Raw genomic sequence first — 17,027 nt, forward strand, 5'->3', positions numbered from 1 at the left:
ATGCCAGCTACTGCAAGAAAGACACCATCAACATAGAGCATAGGGCTGGTGCCCCAAGCCCTATTTAGAAGCTGTTAAATGCACCTGGGTATGGAAGGTCTCTCATGCCTTTAAGTTATCTTAATGCTATATATACTATATATAAGCCCCAGCCCCAGCCAGGCAGATACTACCTTCACTTCTTTCTCGATGTAGTCATTCAGCAGCACATCTGGTTCGACGCGGTCAGGCAGGGACACCACCACTGTATGCAGAGGCCGTCTCTCTGTAACCTTCTCCTGGGCTTTTTTATCCCGACCTTTTTCGCCCTTCAGGAAGACTCGTTTGAAAGGAGACACTATTCCAGGCTGAGGAGAGAAAGGGAAATGCCAGGGCATTGGGGTTAAGGGCAAGAGAGGGAGTTTCTGCACTGAAATGGGGGGTGGAACCAGCAGCACCCAGTGCTCCTCCAGCCCACACATCTATACTCACAGCCTGGTTTTACCAACCCCAACCACTGACAGGCTGGTTTTAGAGCTACGAATCCACAAGTACATGATCTTTCACTGAAAACCACTTTCCGCAACTTGTTGCAAGAACGCAAATGCTGATAAGCACCCTTTTACCAAAACAGGATTTTTCCCCCAAAGTCATGATGTGCAACCATTTAGTTAAGAACAAATACAAATATATATTCAGATTAAGAGCTGTAACAGCGAGCAAGCCATGGCCACACGCAAAACGGGCAAGCTTCCTCCTCGCTTCGGTGCAATTTTGTATTTCACCCAAGCATTTGCCCTGAGAAATTCAACAAAGGATTGCAAAAGGAAAAGGCAGAGATGCTGCAAACTGGTCTGATGTCTCCGGGGAGACCCACAAACGCGAGTACACGACCCAGAAGACAGCCTCCCCTGTGAAAAATAGGTCTTTGTGGTTCCCAAACCATTGAGTGCTGGGTTTGGAAAAATAGCGGAGCCAACATGAGTCCAGCCGGCGGCAGCGTGCACGCACGGGCTCCCAGCTATAGAGGGAGCATCACCACCGTCCGTCTACCACAGCACGGGTGGACAGCCCAGAAACGCTGCGCACCCAGGGGCTGTCACAGCAGAGCCGACCTGTGGTAGATCTTCACCAAGCTCCACACCAGCCTGCCTGACGGCTAAATGACTGGGATCATGCACAAACTTCTCCAATTCCTAGTTTAGCAGCTTAAATGGATGTTTTGAGGTGGGGAGATCCAATGCTCGAGATTCACAGCTGTGTTAAATGCCAGTCCAGAGGGGAAAGGCAGAGCTCCTTGGTGGCCTCGCTGGCTGCCTAGCCATGAAGCTTGGCTCCGGCTGCTCTGTCCCATGGCAGTGATGCTCTCTGCTTCCCACTCCTCAGGGCAACCACACTTTGGCTTTCCTGATTCTCATGGGCAAGAAAAAGGATTGTACTATCTGCAGAGGCAGAAAAGATACTTCAAAAGGCAAATAAATTAAATATAATCCGACTACTCCTGCTCAGAAAAGTGTGGAGTACTTTGCAAGCTCAAAGAGCAGCAGCCTCCGGCAAATTCAGCTCATCTCTTGCTCCCGTCCACCACAGGACCTTGCCTTGGAAAACACCGTCAAGAAGAACTGCCGCAGACCCTTAACCTAAACTGCTTGAGCGTTGCCATAGGACATATTTGGTGGGGGAATGCCATCACTGCATCACCTACTCCCAACAGTGCCCCTCCCCGCACAGCAGCTGATGCACCGTGTTCAGATGCATGCATGGGACCTGCTCCCATCAGGCCAGCTTCAGCCTCTCTCATTGCTTGTCTAAATGCAGACGAGCATGAAAGATCTACAGGAACAAGAGAGATCAAAGCCAGACCAAAAGAATTTGAAACTGTCATACCAGGATGGGAAAGTGGGATGGAAAAGCTCCTGGTTGGATAGTATTTAGAAGCTCCCAGAGCGAGCCAGGCACCACAAGGACGTTGGGGACAGCCCGGCCCTGAAAAACATCCCTTAGACCAAGGAGATAAAAATAGAGAGAGTTTATAGGACAAAAGGGACAGAAAACACAGCTACACAATGCTGGCCTCGTGAAACAGCTCTGCCTTTACAGCAGCAGGACCAGCACTGCCAAGCACTGCAGATTTTAGGGACAGAATCCTTCCCTTCAGCTGGGCTCCCGAAATGGAGCATCACCCTGCACTGTGCAAACCAGCTGGCTCCTGCTGACGGGCTGGGACTGTCCCAGGTTCCAGAAGGAAGAAAATCCTGAATGCAACAGGTCTGTTTCCCAAGACCGGAGCATGGGGCTCGACTTCGGCTCTGCCGCCCCAACTACAACGGTGTCTGACCTCAAACCTTAGCTGCCGGTGTGTAAAGTTCTCCTTCCACCAACATCTTTTAGGAATCAAAAGCAGAGAGGTGCAGAAATCTGCCTTCAGGGTCAGGGCTGTACCACAACAGTCCCCCAGATGCTTCCCACTCCACCAGCCGGAGTCCAGTGGTTCCAGCTCAGTTGACCTCTCTGTGCCAAGGCTGCCGGATCTGGCCCAATCTGTACAGAGCAAACCAGAAGAAACTCTCGCTTTTCCCTCAGGGATGCAGGCAGCCTCCACAGAGCTGGGATGATGCTGCAACGGGACCATCGTTCCCCACCATCCTGCACCCCCAAGACCCGTGGGAGAGCCACAGGCTCTCCTTGAAGATGAGTGCCCAAAGCAGAGGCGTCACCCGGCATGACGCAATGTGGAACAACAGCTTCTGCATTTCTGGGAGCCGATATAAAACCAGTACCTACCTCGTTCTCCATCAAAGTACCCAGCTACAGAGAGCAGAACCAAACCTTGCTGGCGCAGAGCCTTTGGTAGCTCACCGAAAGCACCTCCCGGGGGGAGAGAAGCTGCTATCCTCGTCTCAGGGGCTTCCGAATCTCACGGCCTGTGCCGAAGGGCTGGCAAACCCGTGAGCTTTCATTCGCCTGCCGGCTCATGGCCAGGAAGTGCAATAACCACAGTTTCCTTCTGTTACACACAGCAACAGTGACAAAATAAAGTTGTTGATTAAGAACCAGCAAGGTTTGGCAGCAACGGGGCCGGGTGCAAGGCAAGATGAGGCATAGAAGCCCATTTTGCAAAGCTCGGTCCCATTCCCGGCTCCCAGCCATGCCATCCCAACTCCTGCACCCCTAAAGCCCTGGAAACTCCCCAGCAGCCTTTGTTGCTACAGCCTGGACTCACACCCAGCTGCACCCAGGATGGAAATATCCCCAGCCCACAGGACTTTTTAACCCTGGTTTCTCCTCTGAGTTTCAGAGCTATTTTGTTCTCCAGCATCCATGGAGACCAAGGGCTGTAAAGCTTTTTCAGGGCCCATATTTCGAGTCCTTAAGTTTTGCATTTGAAAAGCAAAGCTTGGAAACGAGGTTAAGAGCTCCCTGCCTGAGCCAAGGCCTCCCAAGAGGCACTCTGGGAGAGCGCAAGTGTTCAAGTGAGCCTTGCTGGGCTCAAACGTGGGCCTAAGAGTCAGGCTCAGAGGATTAACAAAAGCAAGTTGCTAATTTCACAGATGGAGAATCAAATTAAAAAGGCAAAGGTGGCAATTTCCCCAATGAAATCCACCCATTGAGCAGATGCAAGAAAGTCAGTTGGAAAAGAGGCACCCGAAGACCTGCTGGGCTGCCAGCCACCCTCAGCCCCTCGGCACTTGCACTGAGCAGATTCCCACCTTGGGATGCAAGTGAACCCCTCTGGCACGCTGCCTAGTTAGTAGATCTGGGGAGAGAAGAATCCCATTTCTCTTTAAAACTCATAAAATAAAAACTTGTTTTCTTCCCCCCCGATCCCCTCCTTGCCCACTATTGCAATCCCTAAAGGTGATTTCCAAGGCCACCTCCCTGCGGGTCTCTCCAGTCTGGAGACATCTCCTGCAGCAGTACAGCTTGGGAATCCACTGTAAAAGCCATTGGGATGGGGAACGGGGCTCAGCCAAAACAACACAGCTTGTTTGGAAAGGATGGGTCCGTCCCCACGCCGGGGAATCAGCCAGGCACCAGCAGCACAGCGCAGGCAAGAGCTGCCAGGAGCTCATTCCCACACGGTTTGCTTCTCAAAAAGCATTTACATCTTGAAGTCAGGAGAAGAGGCAGGCAAGGGATACATGAACACCTTGTGCCAGCCAGAACTGGGCATTTCATAGAGAGCTGCAGCTCCCAGCAGAGGACGGGCCAACGTCATCACTCCTCAGGGCCTCCTGCTGTCAATGGCTCCAAAATTCAGGAAGGAAACAGTTATTTCATCTACTTAGTGAGGCATTTAAGAATTGACTAATTGAGAGAGAGCATCTCACAGCTGGGTTTAGCCCACCAGGCCAGACTGACAGGGAAAGGCATGCCATGAGGCAGGGGAGGGGGCTCTATAAAGAAGAGGATGGCTTTGGTCGGATTTTTTAGGGAGAGCCAGCTCATCCAATGTACGTTCACATACATTTGAACGAGGAACAAGGAACACTGGGGTGGAACGTGCCCCACCAGCACCCCCCCAAAAACCTGCCAAGGCACACAGCTCTGGCGAGTGCCAGGGACTGGCTGCCACCAGGCTCCAAGGACACTCCTGGCCATGGCCAGCCCTTCCTCGGATTTGGTGGCCCAGGTAGAAGAGGCCCCTTTGGCCAAGCCGCCTGCTGCTGCTGCTCCAGGGGTTGAAAATTCAGTGGAAATAGGACAAACCTTCAGGAAAAAGCCCAGGAGACCAGACTTAGCCTGGGGCTAAGCCCCCCAGCTGAGGTTGGACACAGTCCGGAGAACCCCTCAACATCCCAAGCTTGCATCTGTGTCAGGGTGATTCATCCCTCTGATTCCCTTTCTCCTGTCTGAGGCCAATAAAACATATAACAGGGGTTTCACCAACCCTACCAGCTACATTAAGACTTGTCTGCAACTATTCACCTCTCAGTCACTGGAGAACAGGCACCAGTGAGGTGTGAGGCTGAGATGGCAGAGGCAGCTCCCTGCAAGGGCTGGCACTGCTCACAGCAGCAGAACCTGGTGCTGTCCTGCTCTGCGGAGAGCCCTAGGTGCAGGACCGGCCAGGGGAGGTCATTAAGCCAGTACTAATCTCAGGGAAGATAGCCTGACCCATCAACAAGCCTTCAATACACTGTTCAAGCAGGAGTCTCTATGCCCTCCTCCCCTCAAAAGCTGTCGAGTTGACTGGGGGCATGAGGAGTTAAATCAGAGTATGCAACCTCATTAATACCCCAGTAAAGCACTTGCAGCTCTCTGCAGTCCCCCAGTATCTCACAACACAGAGACTTCAAAAAACACTTTATTTGGTGCCCCAAATAAGCAGCCCCCACCCTCAGATGGCAAGACTGGGGCTCTTGTGGCATAAGCACAGCAGGCCCCAGTCCCATTAGAGGTAAGATGACTGACGATGTGCACCTTCCCCTTGCTACTGGGAAAAAAATTGGGGGCCCCTGGATCATCATCAGCACCCACTTCATCAGGGTTTCCTCACCCATCCCATACCCCCTGCAACCCCCAGTCAGCAGCACATCCTGTCCCCAGCTCCCACTTGGCTTCAGAAATCCCAAGAAAGCCATTTCTGGGAAAAGGGAGGGTCGACCCTTCATCTATATTGTTATTACTCTGGCTGGAGCACCGGGGGGGCGGGTGTTGGAAAATTGCTGGGAGGGGATTTGCTGCTGAAGACCATCTGGCAGCCCTTCTTCCTTCACCATGTACCAGGGGTGGTGGCAGAGCCAGGAATTAAAGCCCGATTGCCTCAATCCCAGACCACGGTGCAGGCCAGGAACTTCTCCCATGCTTCAGAAGCTACAAAAGATGCTGGAAAACACATCTCTAGGACCATGAATGCACGCAGGACGACAGGGCTCACATTAAGATGTCAACTCACTCCCATGAGGCTGAGCAATTCCACATCACAGGGGCTGCATATCACAGGGAATGAAGCTGGTTCTAGTGTAGTGCTTGTTGGCCACTGGCGCTGGAGTTTGGACTGCTTTTACTGGGGGCCCGGCTGCTTGTATCCAGCCAAAAATCAATGATGTCTTGGCCAGCCCATTTAAACACATTCAACCCTTTGAGCTGACCACAAAGGAGAAAGAGCATCCCTCTCCTTAGCAGCAAAAACAGCTTCTTAATCCCCTCGAGTGGATTATCTCAAATGCAAATTTGTAAGGCTAATTCTCCCCCAGCACGTCTGCATGGAGATTAAGGGAGCCCAAGCTCTGAACAGCCCCCCAGTGCTGCTGCTGGCCAGCAATGCTGCATGTCCCGAGGGACAGCCTGCATCCCAAATCCACTTATCCTGTTCCTAAAGGGACACGGGGCATGCTCGCTTAGGGTAAAGCCAGAGCACTCTCCTAGAGAGCTGCCGGCAACGCTCCAGGACCAGGCTACGTTCCCAAGCGGATCAGAAAGCCAACCTTGAGTGTACCGACGATGCGAAGGCTGCACTTAGCAGAGGAAGTATCTGCACAAAGGGAGCACGTGATACAGCAGCGGGTGAAATAATTAACCAAGCCCAAAGGGACTCTGGGTCAGCTTACTGCCAGCAGAGGAAATGAAGAAAAGGACGACAGTGGCGTGCGTGGAAGGACAAAAAGTCATAGGAGGTGCCTGTAATAATAAAATGTGAAACCAAGCAAGAAAAAACAAGTTCAGCATGTTTAGAGAAGACTTGACTGTTAAGAAATAAACTCCAAGCAGCCTCCAGCATGGCAATGCCACAGAAACATGGGCTCTGTGGGCTTGGCTTTGCCTGGGCACAGCTTAAGCCCGGGCCAGGCTCCACAGCACTGGCCACCGTGCTCCATGAGCCGAGGGTGACGAGACCGTGCATGTGAATTATGACCTGGGAAAGCCAGATGTGCGATGAGTACATAATTAGTAACCTCAAGGTAAAGCTGCAAGTCCACAGCCCTGCCACAAGAGGGGTTTATTATTTATATTTCTTTGCCCCACAGAGAAGTGCTGCAACACAAGCGGGACCAGGGGCTGGTTCAGGGCTCAGCCCCCAAGAAAGCCACACAGAAAGCAGCCTGGTTTTACACCAACCTTCACATTTGCCGTTCCTTCACGCCACCTCAGCATAAACACAAGCTCCAAACACAAAGCTGAAAACTGCCACAGGTACATCCTGATGCCGAGTAGAGGTTTATTTCCAAATTACTTCCTATTTCTCAGCCTGTTGGCAGAAGAAAGCCCTAACAGCCTTGTTTTGCTCTGGCCTGACTGAGGCAGGTTTCCATCCAGGTGGTGAATTACTTGGGGGCTCTCTCCAGCCCTTCAGCACAACACAAAGTCGCTCAGACAATGAAACGCCAGCTCTCCTCCTGACCTGGCAGTGCTGGGATTACAGCAGCAGCCACTTAAAACCCATTTTAAATCCCAGTAAATGCCCTGCTGCCTCAGGAACAGGCTGCAGACCTTCCGTGGCCCATAACTGCTAGATATCCCCATCCCTCCATCCTTAACAGCCAGGTCTGTACAGCAGCACCTCATGTTCAGGGGCAGCGAGGCTTGGCCAGGAGTACCAGTGGGAAGCAGGGGGTCAGGACCACATCCAGTCAGGCTTTGAGCATCTCCAAGGATGGAAAACCTGTGGCCTCTGGAGCAGCCTGTCCAGTGTTTGATGATCCTCACACTAAAGGAAGTTTATTATGCTTGAATACAAGTCTGTTTCAGTTTGTGCTCATTGCCTCTTGCCCTGACACTGGGAAGAGCCCAGATCTTCCTTCTTTTCTTCTCTCCCCGTGAGGGGTTTCTCTACATTAATAAAATCCTCACAAGCCTCCTCCACTCCACGCTGAACAGTCCCAGCTCCCTCAGCCTTTCTTCATACAAGAGATGCTCCAGGCCCTTCACTGCTTGCTGAACTCAGTCCAGTATATTCCCATCTCTTGTATTGGAAGCCCAGTGCTCCAGGGGATCACCTCCTGTTCCCAGGCAGCCTGCTAGCCACCCCTGCCATGAGGAACATGTTCCTGGCTCACACTCACTTTGGTGCCCACCAAGATCTTCTCTGGTCCTGGACCAGAACAGAGCAAGAGAACTCAACCAAGTACCAGGAGCAGCTACAGGTATTCAGGTAGATGTGACCTGTTCTAGATCATCCTGTTCCTGTAATTTGGTTTATTTTGATTCAGCCAGCACTCAAGCTCTTCCCCAAAGAAGCCACCTACATATATGAACTTGCAGAGGAATGGTCAACGAGGAGATTGCTCCTGCCCTGGCTACACAGAGGACTGAGCCGCTCAGGAGGCCACCCTCAACTGTCTTCTACAACACAAACATCGAAGCACATGCCAAAATCCACGCTCTGCAAGCGGCTCAGCAATGCACACAGTAAAGCCAAGCAGCTTCCCAGTTGTTTGACTAGCAGCAGCACCCAGTGCACTGCCAACCGCCACAGCTGCAGAGCAGGGATGCCAGGTTACTTCAGTGCTGCCTAAGGAGCAGGACCCTCTCCACATTTAATTTTGCAGAGGCAGTTTCATTGAGGAATACTATTTGGTGCTGGCATGCTCGGTATGAGAACAGCTTTGAGTAAGATGGGAAGGTCCCCACTGCCCCAAATTCATCATTCAGACCCCACCCCTACAAACAGACATCAGCAACTCCACAGGAGCCACAGAGCAGGCTTGGAAACTTTCTCAAAGCTCCATGTGGGATCTGGACTGAAAACCACCCATAGGACATGGTCCCATTACATGCCCCTTGCTGCTTCCTCCTCACCCTGCTGCTGGGATCAGAACATCAACACCACAGCACACCATCTGGCAACACCTTCCCAAATCCCTTTTATTCCGCTTTCCTCCCATTTTTGTCAACAGGAAGCATTTGATAAAGTGGTAAACTGGCACTGGGGGACTTATTCACACAGGAGGCACAGCAAGATGAGGGTGTGTCGGCATTCAGTTTGAGAAACTCCAGACAGGGCAGCTCCGGGTTCAACACTGAACTTGGCACCCTGACATCGCTGCAGAAGAGCTGCTCTCCTCCCCACAAAGATATCTGGATGCTAAAATGTTAAATCAAACCAATATTGAAGGGATTCCTTTTTGAAGCCAAGAGCTAAGAACAGCTTCAGCTTTTTATCAGCTTTAGCAAAACGCTACAGCAAGGATTTAAGAGGGGGTTCTGGAATAATGGTGTCAGGCACAGAGTCAAAAACTAATCAAGACCAAAGCTGCAGGCAGGCTGCCAAGGCTGCAAGCAGGAGGGCAGCCACTGCAGAGCTGGATGCCACCCATCCTCCTGACCTCTGCAAGGTCACAGCTGCAGACCCTTCTCCCTTGGCACTGGGAGGACACTGAAGCCAGATCTGCAACACCTGCACCCAAACACAGCACATGGGCACTGCAAAGTGTCCTCAGTTTTGTCTCACCACACAGAGCTTCACCAACGCCTGCCAGGATGAGGTTGTTGGAGTAAGAGACCTTCATAGCCCATCTGCAGCCCCTGGAGTAAAAGGCCTTCAAAGCCCATCCATGGCCTCCCCATCAGCAGCAGGCTGGCCAGAACAGTGTTTCAAAATTCATCTGCATCGGCCCAGATGCTTAGCCACATCTTTGCATGTAGAGTGAGAAACAGCATATGGAAGGTTCCTCCGATGATTTCCAGAGTGAGCAGAGCACATTCCCTCTTCAGGAGGGTCATCCAGGCAGCAAAGTCTCCATTACTGCTGCAGACTTCAGCCTCCTCATGGGTGAGATCTGCCTGTGCCTGAATCTGATACCAAAGCCCCAGGAACATCTAAGCAAGGGGGATGCAAAGGATCACCTGGAGACCTGCATCTCTTCCTACGTCTTGCTGAAGAGGCTTAGACAACTCTGTTCCTAGGACTGGCAGAGCCAGCAATGCTTATCTTCGCATGGGATTGCATCTCAGTTCCACGTGGCTTCTCCAGTGCAAGAAGTTACTGCAAGCTGACCACCAGAAAGGGCAGTTGTAGTGGTGTTACCTCCTCTCCCTGAGGAGCTGAACATCTGAGACCACAACCCGATGTGCTGGGGGTCAGGAGATGAGGGTTAAAGCTCAATTCCTTCAACAAGGAGGCTACAGTCCTCTTGCAGCCTTGCCTGCAGAACAGACAACATGCAACTCTTGCGTTTTAGCACCAGGTAAAAATAGCTTTGTGCTCACCAGGGCATGAAGGAAGGGTTTTGGTTGAGGTCACTGTCCCTCCTCACCCCACCCTGTGGGCAGTTCTCCAGCTCTGCACCATGTTAGTCATCTATCTCCCTTCTAACCCCGACCACTTTCCTCAGACCCAGCCAGCATGTGGAACTTCTCGGACATCATTTTGACCAGCTTGTAGGGAAGCCTCTGGAGGTGGTCCTACCACTCTGCCCAGCAGTTTTCCAGTGGGACAGCTGCTCCAGGTCCTCACACAGCTCCACAAAACCTGGCTTCATCTCCACTGGGCTGAATTAGAGACAGGGTCACCAGGAGCAAGGGGTCCCTGCTAGCTTCGGGACCTCTCACTCCTGCCCTGCTCCCAGCAGGCTGATGTGAGGCTGACAGTATCAGAGTGAAATAATTAAAAAAAATTCCATATTTCAGCCAGAAACACTGTATTTGACTTCAAAGCCACTCTGTCAAACAAGATTTAATAATGTGCTAACTAATATTGAAACATAATTTTCCTAAAAACAGTGATTGGTGCCCAAGTCAGTCTTAAAAATTTAACCCCAAAACAAACAACACAGCAACTCAAGGCTAAAGGCAACCATTGCACAAAATCCACTTCCAAAACAAGGCTCAGCTCCATGTTTTCACGTTTCAGACCGCCTTGCCAGCTAAGCTGGGCTCCAGCCTCCCTGACAGGATTTTCCTCTAAGGCAAGAAGAAAGGAATTTTCCCCAGCTATTTTTAGCAGAGCCTTGTTCCTCCTCCCAAAGAGATTCCTATGGCCCGGCTCAGCCCTCCACCCTCAGCTTTCATCTCCGGGTGTGCAGCTGAGCCAGGCTGAGCTGATACATCTGGAACAAGAGGCCAGAGGCTCACCCTGACTCAGCTTAGCAGTTTGTGGAGGATCCTTGGAGCAAGCAGCTCCCTCAGCAAGAGGGAGGGGAAGGCATCAATACAGCCTCCAACTAAATCCTTCTCCTCTAAAAGCAGTACTTCCTAAGCTAGGCTTTAGCTCAGGCTGTTCTGCGTTGCAGTATGAGCAGCTCAGGATCTCATGAAATAAGAGCTCATGGGCTTGATTTAATCTCTTGCTGCCTCCCTTCCTGATTTCAGGAATTTGTGTCTGCAGGACTGAGTAGACTAAGCTAAATTTAAGCCCTGTGGACAAGAGAGGAGAAACCAATACCTTCTTGCCCAGGTCATCCAGTTCCAGCACATCGTCGCTGCCTCTCCCCCTCTGATGCATGTTGACACTGAAGGGTCTTAGGGGTGGGACACAGACTTCTGCTGGTACCAGGAGCACCTATAAACAGCCAGCCAGAGAAGGGTCTCCAAGGGCACAGTGTCAGTAGCAGCTAAGCCTTTCATCTTTAGCCTTTACTGGTATTTGCAGGGGGAAAAAGGTAGTAAGACCAGTTTATTTGCACCCTTATCAGCACCAGGAGGCATGCTTTGGAGGGAAAGTTACTGTTTTTCCACAGTTTCCAGGGGGTCCTGCCAAAATTCAGAGATCAAAAAGGCGCTAGAATGCAGAAACCAAGTGGAATTTTAACATGAGAAAGCGCTGGAGGTGCCTGGTCACAGGCAAGCCCATTCATTTAATTTATGGAACTGTATTTTGCATTGCTGGCTGGGAAAGGGAAACATGAGCTAACCAGCCTCCCTGGCTCCAGCTGATTCCTCAGGATGCAATGTCCTCCCGTTTCCCAGAGGGGTACCAGTTACACACAGGTGAGTCCAGAAGAGCAAGGTGAGGAGGAAAAAGGAAGCTCGCTTACCCTGTTGTCCTTTCCCTATTTCCCCAGTTTTTAGCTGCACATACTGCCCTTAACACAGAACACTAGATTACTTCAGTTCATGTATTAAGCCCCCTTCTACTCAATATTAACAATATCAGCTGCTTGCAAGATAAACATTTATTTATTCCAAGAAGTCAACCTTTAGATCTAGTACCCTATTTACAAGCAAGGTGCAGAGGAGTGATCCCCAATTAGCCTGACACATTTCCATCCAAGGTATCAGAACTAAACAATTTAAACACTTGCCTTCTTTCTGAGTTTAAAGATTTGCTTCACACCTCTAAGCTTTTTTTCTGTCCAAAACCAAACCTGCAGGGTCCTCTCTTAAGTCCAGCTTCTACAGTCTGGCTGAAATTGGAGCTCCATGCAAACAAATAGCTAAAGATAAGGTTGCCATATGTCCACCCCCAAAGACTTGAGGTTTTCCAGCATCAGAAACAGCTCCAGGAGGTCTCTCCCAGTTCCCACCATTTCTGTGCCTCTCTTGGTTGTGCCAATCCAGCCAATCATGCAGCGAACGTGGTTGTGGAAGCAGCCAGGAGTAACGCAGCCATTTTAGTGTATTAAACAGTGCCAAAGGAACTGAACCCCCTGAGCTCCCAGCCCCGTGCAGGTCACTCCTAGGCAGAGCTGGGTGCATCCCTCCCCAAAAAGCCTCTGGTCCTCCTCCACACATTCAGCACCAGCATCATCCCGGCTTCCACAAGCACCACGCAGGTTTGTGATCCATGGGCCTTCCCAGTGAGCCTGGCCAGAGCAGTGCTGTTACTCACGGTCCTTCATCCACATAGATGACTCTTGCAGAGATCTCTCAGCATCAGTCAATGCTTTGGTACAGCCACCCCTGGAGACCACGCATGCCATCCTGCTCCCTGGTGCTCCCAGGATCCCGCCAGCTGCAGGGATGATTTTAAGGAGGGGAAGACCACGTTTCCCAACCCAGCTGCCTCTTCAAGCCTCAGAAGCAGATGTGAAAGGCCACCCATGCAGAAGAGATCAACACTCCAGGCCCAGAAGGTGGATGGCCACCACAGGGTGGTCAGGCAGCAGGGCACAGACACAACCACCGGGCAGCCACAGATAAGGCTAAGCTCTGGCATACTGGTGTTTTCCATTTGAGGTCTCTTCCCAGTTGTAGGCCACCTAAGACCCCAGTAAAGCCTATAGCTTTGGTTCCACATACACCGAGGAAAGCATCCAGGAAGTTTTTGGCCTAAAAGCGCACAGCCTTTTGGCATCTTCCACAGACAGCCAAGGCAATGGGTTCACCTTAAAAGAGTTTGCAGCATAGGTGAACACAAGAGTGAGGTTTATGGGAAGAAGGACATCTGACAGCAGATGTCACCACCATCAAGGATAAAAAGCTTTGAGAATGAGGACCATAGGACTGATGTTATCAGGCAGGACAGTCAAAGTTGTACGGCTGCAAACAGCATCTGCATCAACACAAAGCCTGCAAAGATCTGTCCTGAGCTACACTGTCAAAGCACACTCATGTCACAGCATCTAAATGCAAGTAACCTGCTTATCTCAAAGCTCAAGAGCATTCAACACAAGCCTTTATTCTTGCACAGACTACAAAAGCCACACAACTCTTGATTAAGGTGATCAGAAGACTGCTGAGCCTCAATGCAGTGCACAAAACAAGCATTTGGTAACACTGACCACTCCAAGCCCAAAGACTTAGGAGCTGGGGAAGGGAAGGAAGCAGCAGCCATGGGAATGTCTAAGCTCCCCCGTGCCCAACCAAGCTGGAGGCCCATCCTCCAGCACAGCCACCTTAGTTCCAGCTTTCAGAAAATTATTCCCATTCTTTGCATACTGAAAGAGGAGAGGTGAAACATCCAGACCTGCAATCACATAGTTATGGCTGGCTGCTGAGAGGACCATTTCACAGGGAAATACCCTTTTCATTGATTTGGCATAGACATAAACTGCCCAACAGGTTTTAGTCTAGACTGTCAGGTAAAGGATGTGGGGAGGATTCTAGCAGTAGGAAATAAGGTCTGGTTTGTTTTAGCATGTTCTCTGGGATGTGTCGCCATTCATTTTCACCAGTCCAAGGAGCCAAAATCCCTGCATTAAGAATGCATGTTTGCAGCTTATGCACCTTCAAGTCTTTAGTTTCCTTCTCAGGACACAGACTACATGTAGCACTGGGGGCACAAAGTAATCGCCTTCTCTTCCCATAAAATCAAAGGGTGCAAAGTTGTACCAGCTCCTTTACAAGTCCTTAGAGAAAAGGTGGCTTGCAAGAGCCATGCAGCAAGAGACCACTCTGCAGTCAGAAACCACTAAGGATGCTGCAACCCAGCCTTTGCCCGGCTGCTCATCCAGGCATGTACCCGGCGCAGAGGCCGGTGGACTGATGCTGCCAGCAGCCAGGGAGCCAGCTGCAGGAGAAGATCCCAGAGCTGTCTTTCCACATTAGAGCTACTCAGGGAAATCTGTAGAGGTGCCCAATCTACCACCTCCCTGCTTGGCTGCTGTGCTAAGCTGTGCAGCTAAAGGGTGGTGGGTTAATACCTGCACATCTTCAGCAGAAGCTCTCCAAGGATCATTATTTTCAGCAGGCCACTCAAGAACAAGTTCTCCAGATCACTGCTCAGGTTATCTGTCCCTTTAGTCCCACTGAGGAAGCATGGAATTCACAGTGTCCCTGGAAAGCCTCGGCACACCCCAAACCCAATACCACTCTGAGATAATCACATATGATTTACAGCACAGAGAATAGAGGAGTCTAGCATGGGGTGACTTGGATTTGTGTCCACATAGCTCAACGATGATTTCCAAAGCTATTTTAAGACACCCTAGAGCTACCTCCTCCCATACCCAATCTCCCCCTGTGCACAAAGATCCCTTAGTCAGTGTTTTCCATGAACAAAGCCAGCTGAAGACACAGTGGCACTGGTTTCCCCATTGTAATCAAACACCAGTCCCAGGCAGGTCCTGCAAGACACATCTCCTGAGGTGACACCCAGCTGCCCCAGGGCAGAGCTGCTCCCCTAAATCCAGCACTATTTCAGCTTCAAGGGCAACTCTAGCTTTATTAAGCTCTTCCAAAAAGCAGCTTGCAGCCTGTCTGGACCCACACAGCCAGGCACTCCCATTAGAGCTGAGGCAGACAGCTTGTCTAACTTGGATGGAAACAAGCATGGTTCAGACAGGTTGCATTTTTTTCCAGCAGTAAACAACATAAAGCTTTTACCCACAGGGAGACACCTCAGCCTTTTTTCTTTCATGCCAGAGGCCCAAGACTTCGTGGCATTTTTGAAGAGGACTTGGCAAATCCAACCTTTACTGGTTAAGTTCTTCTTTGTCCTCTTAATATGCACCAGCTTTTTCTGCACAGCCAGGCTATCCAGAACACCCAGGGAGGCACACCCTGCCAAACCTGAGAGTATTTGAAGGCACTACATCACAAGATTAATGGCTTCTCAGACTCTTCTCAAAGAGGCACTGATTTTTAAAAGAGATATGGAATACAGCCACCACGCTAGCCCAGGTGTTCCAACATCTCCTGCAACACCCAGAGCTTGTTCCTCTCTACCAAACGAAGCTTCTGACTGACACACCACACTCATATCACTTAAGCTCCTGGCTTCACCAGCTCCATCATCATCTTTAACAGCAAGATCCACAGAAATGCACCTGTCAGACCCATATCCAATAGCCCAGTGTGTTGTCACTCCCAGCACGGGGAAAGGAAAGGGATTAGACCTTCCCCTTTGGGCAGCACCAAGCTGCCAGACCAGGTCAAATCATCTCAAGTGACTTCCAAGGCTGAAAGCTCAACACTGCAACCAAGTCCTCAACCCCCTCCTGTCTCACCTCCTGTCTAGGGCTCCATTCACCCGGCACACCACGCTTCCTGAGCTACAGGCCTACCAACACACATAGAGGCTTAAAAACAGGGTCTCTGATGGTAGTAGCATTTCATAGAGGAACACAAGCCACATTTGTTGAGCCATGTTCAGCTCCTGACCTCCATCAGCAGCCACTGCCTGGTGTGTCCTACATGCTGGTGTCCCTCACATAAGACACCCCCTTCCAGCACTGGATCTCACCCCCAGTAGCCGCATGTCTCCTTCCCCCAGCTCACCACTGCTGTACCCAGGTCTTCATGACATCTCAGCAAAAGACCAGCCTTTGGCTCTCTCCAGACCATATACAAACCCGTGTCACCCTAAAGCCCTTCCTGGTCTGTGCAGGCAGCCCTGAGCTATGCAGATACCTTGACAACATTACTAATTAATCTCTCTAGCACAGCACTAATGAGGCCTCTGCTCTTGGTTCCTGCAAGAAAAGGATGTGCAGCCCCAAACACTCCCACCCAAGAGCAATGTGAGTAATTGGCAGCTGGAAAATACTTCTAAGGAGAAACTGTGGGAAGCATGCTTTGGAAAGTAAAGACCCAGATCTGCTGTAGCAGTGGGGACCCTTCAATCCCTGCCAGCAGCATCTGAGAGAAACAGGTCAGCAGTTACCCTCCTGGTGTGAAAGGGGATGGAGTGGATCATCTCCTTCCAGTCCACTGCTGAGGTCCTCAAAGCCCTGCTTCTCCTCCGAAGAGGCAGTGACAGGCTCGACCCAACAGTCCCACTGAAACACAGCCCTTCAGCTCTTTAGACGTGGGCTGCTTGGGATGGTGGGTCACAAAGGCAGCATCCCACCACCACTGGCTCTTCACATTAGCTCAGCCAGGCTCTGGAGATTTCCCACATTTCCTGCCTCTTGTGCAAGCTGCTCTCAGAAGAGGTTTCACATCTCAAATTAAACCAGGAAAGGTGGCCATTTCCTCTTTCAATAAAGAAATTAATTTCACTAATGTAATAAAGTTACAAAACAAAAGCGGGAAAGCCCTGAAGTTCACTTCACTTACTGTCCACATCTAGGCACCATGAAGTGCACTTTCTATGCTGGTTTTTAGAACTTAGTATATTTGCTTTGGTTAAGAAAATTCTGCTCAGTGAACTTTTACTGCATCAACACTAGAAGGGTTTGGTATTATGCTTCTGGCTAGGTAAACACAAAAAGGTACTGCAGGAGACAAAGAGAAGCCTATTAAAATGCTGGTGGCCAAGTCTGCAGACACACACTAGTCAGATG

General features: G+C 50.6%; 1 protein-coding gene across 3 annotated transcripts in view; it reads right to left on the minus strand.

Moving 5' to 3' along the window:
* The window catches only part of CCM2 (CCM2 scaffold protein), a 38,441-nt gene that overhangs the window by 8,250 nt on the left and 13,164 nt on the right, over positions 1-17,027 (minus strand). The window contains exons 2-3 of one of the 3 annotated variants that reach the window (XM_049798523.1): positions 2,764-2,986; positions 174-347 (exon numbers count right to left, since the gene is read on the minus strand). In XM_049798523.1, the coding sequence (XP_049654480.1) occupies positions 174-347; positions 2,764-2,775 (186 nt within the window). In that variant the 5' untranslated portion in view covers positions 2,776-2,986. Of the gene's footprint in view, positions 1-173; positions 348-2,317; positions 2,696-2,763; positions 2,987-17,027 lie in introns of those variants that run through there. The other 2 variants (XM_049798525.1, XM_049798522.1) reach the window with 2 other exon arrangements.

This window comes from Accipiter gentilis, chromosome 4, assembly GCF_929443795.1.
Source record: "Accipiter gentilis chromosome 4, bAccGen1.1, whole genome shotgun sequence".
NCBI classification, from domain to species: domain Eukaryota; kingdom Metazoa; phylum Chordata; class Aves; order Accipitriformes; family Accipitridae; genus Astur; species Astur gentilis.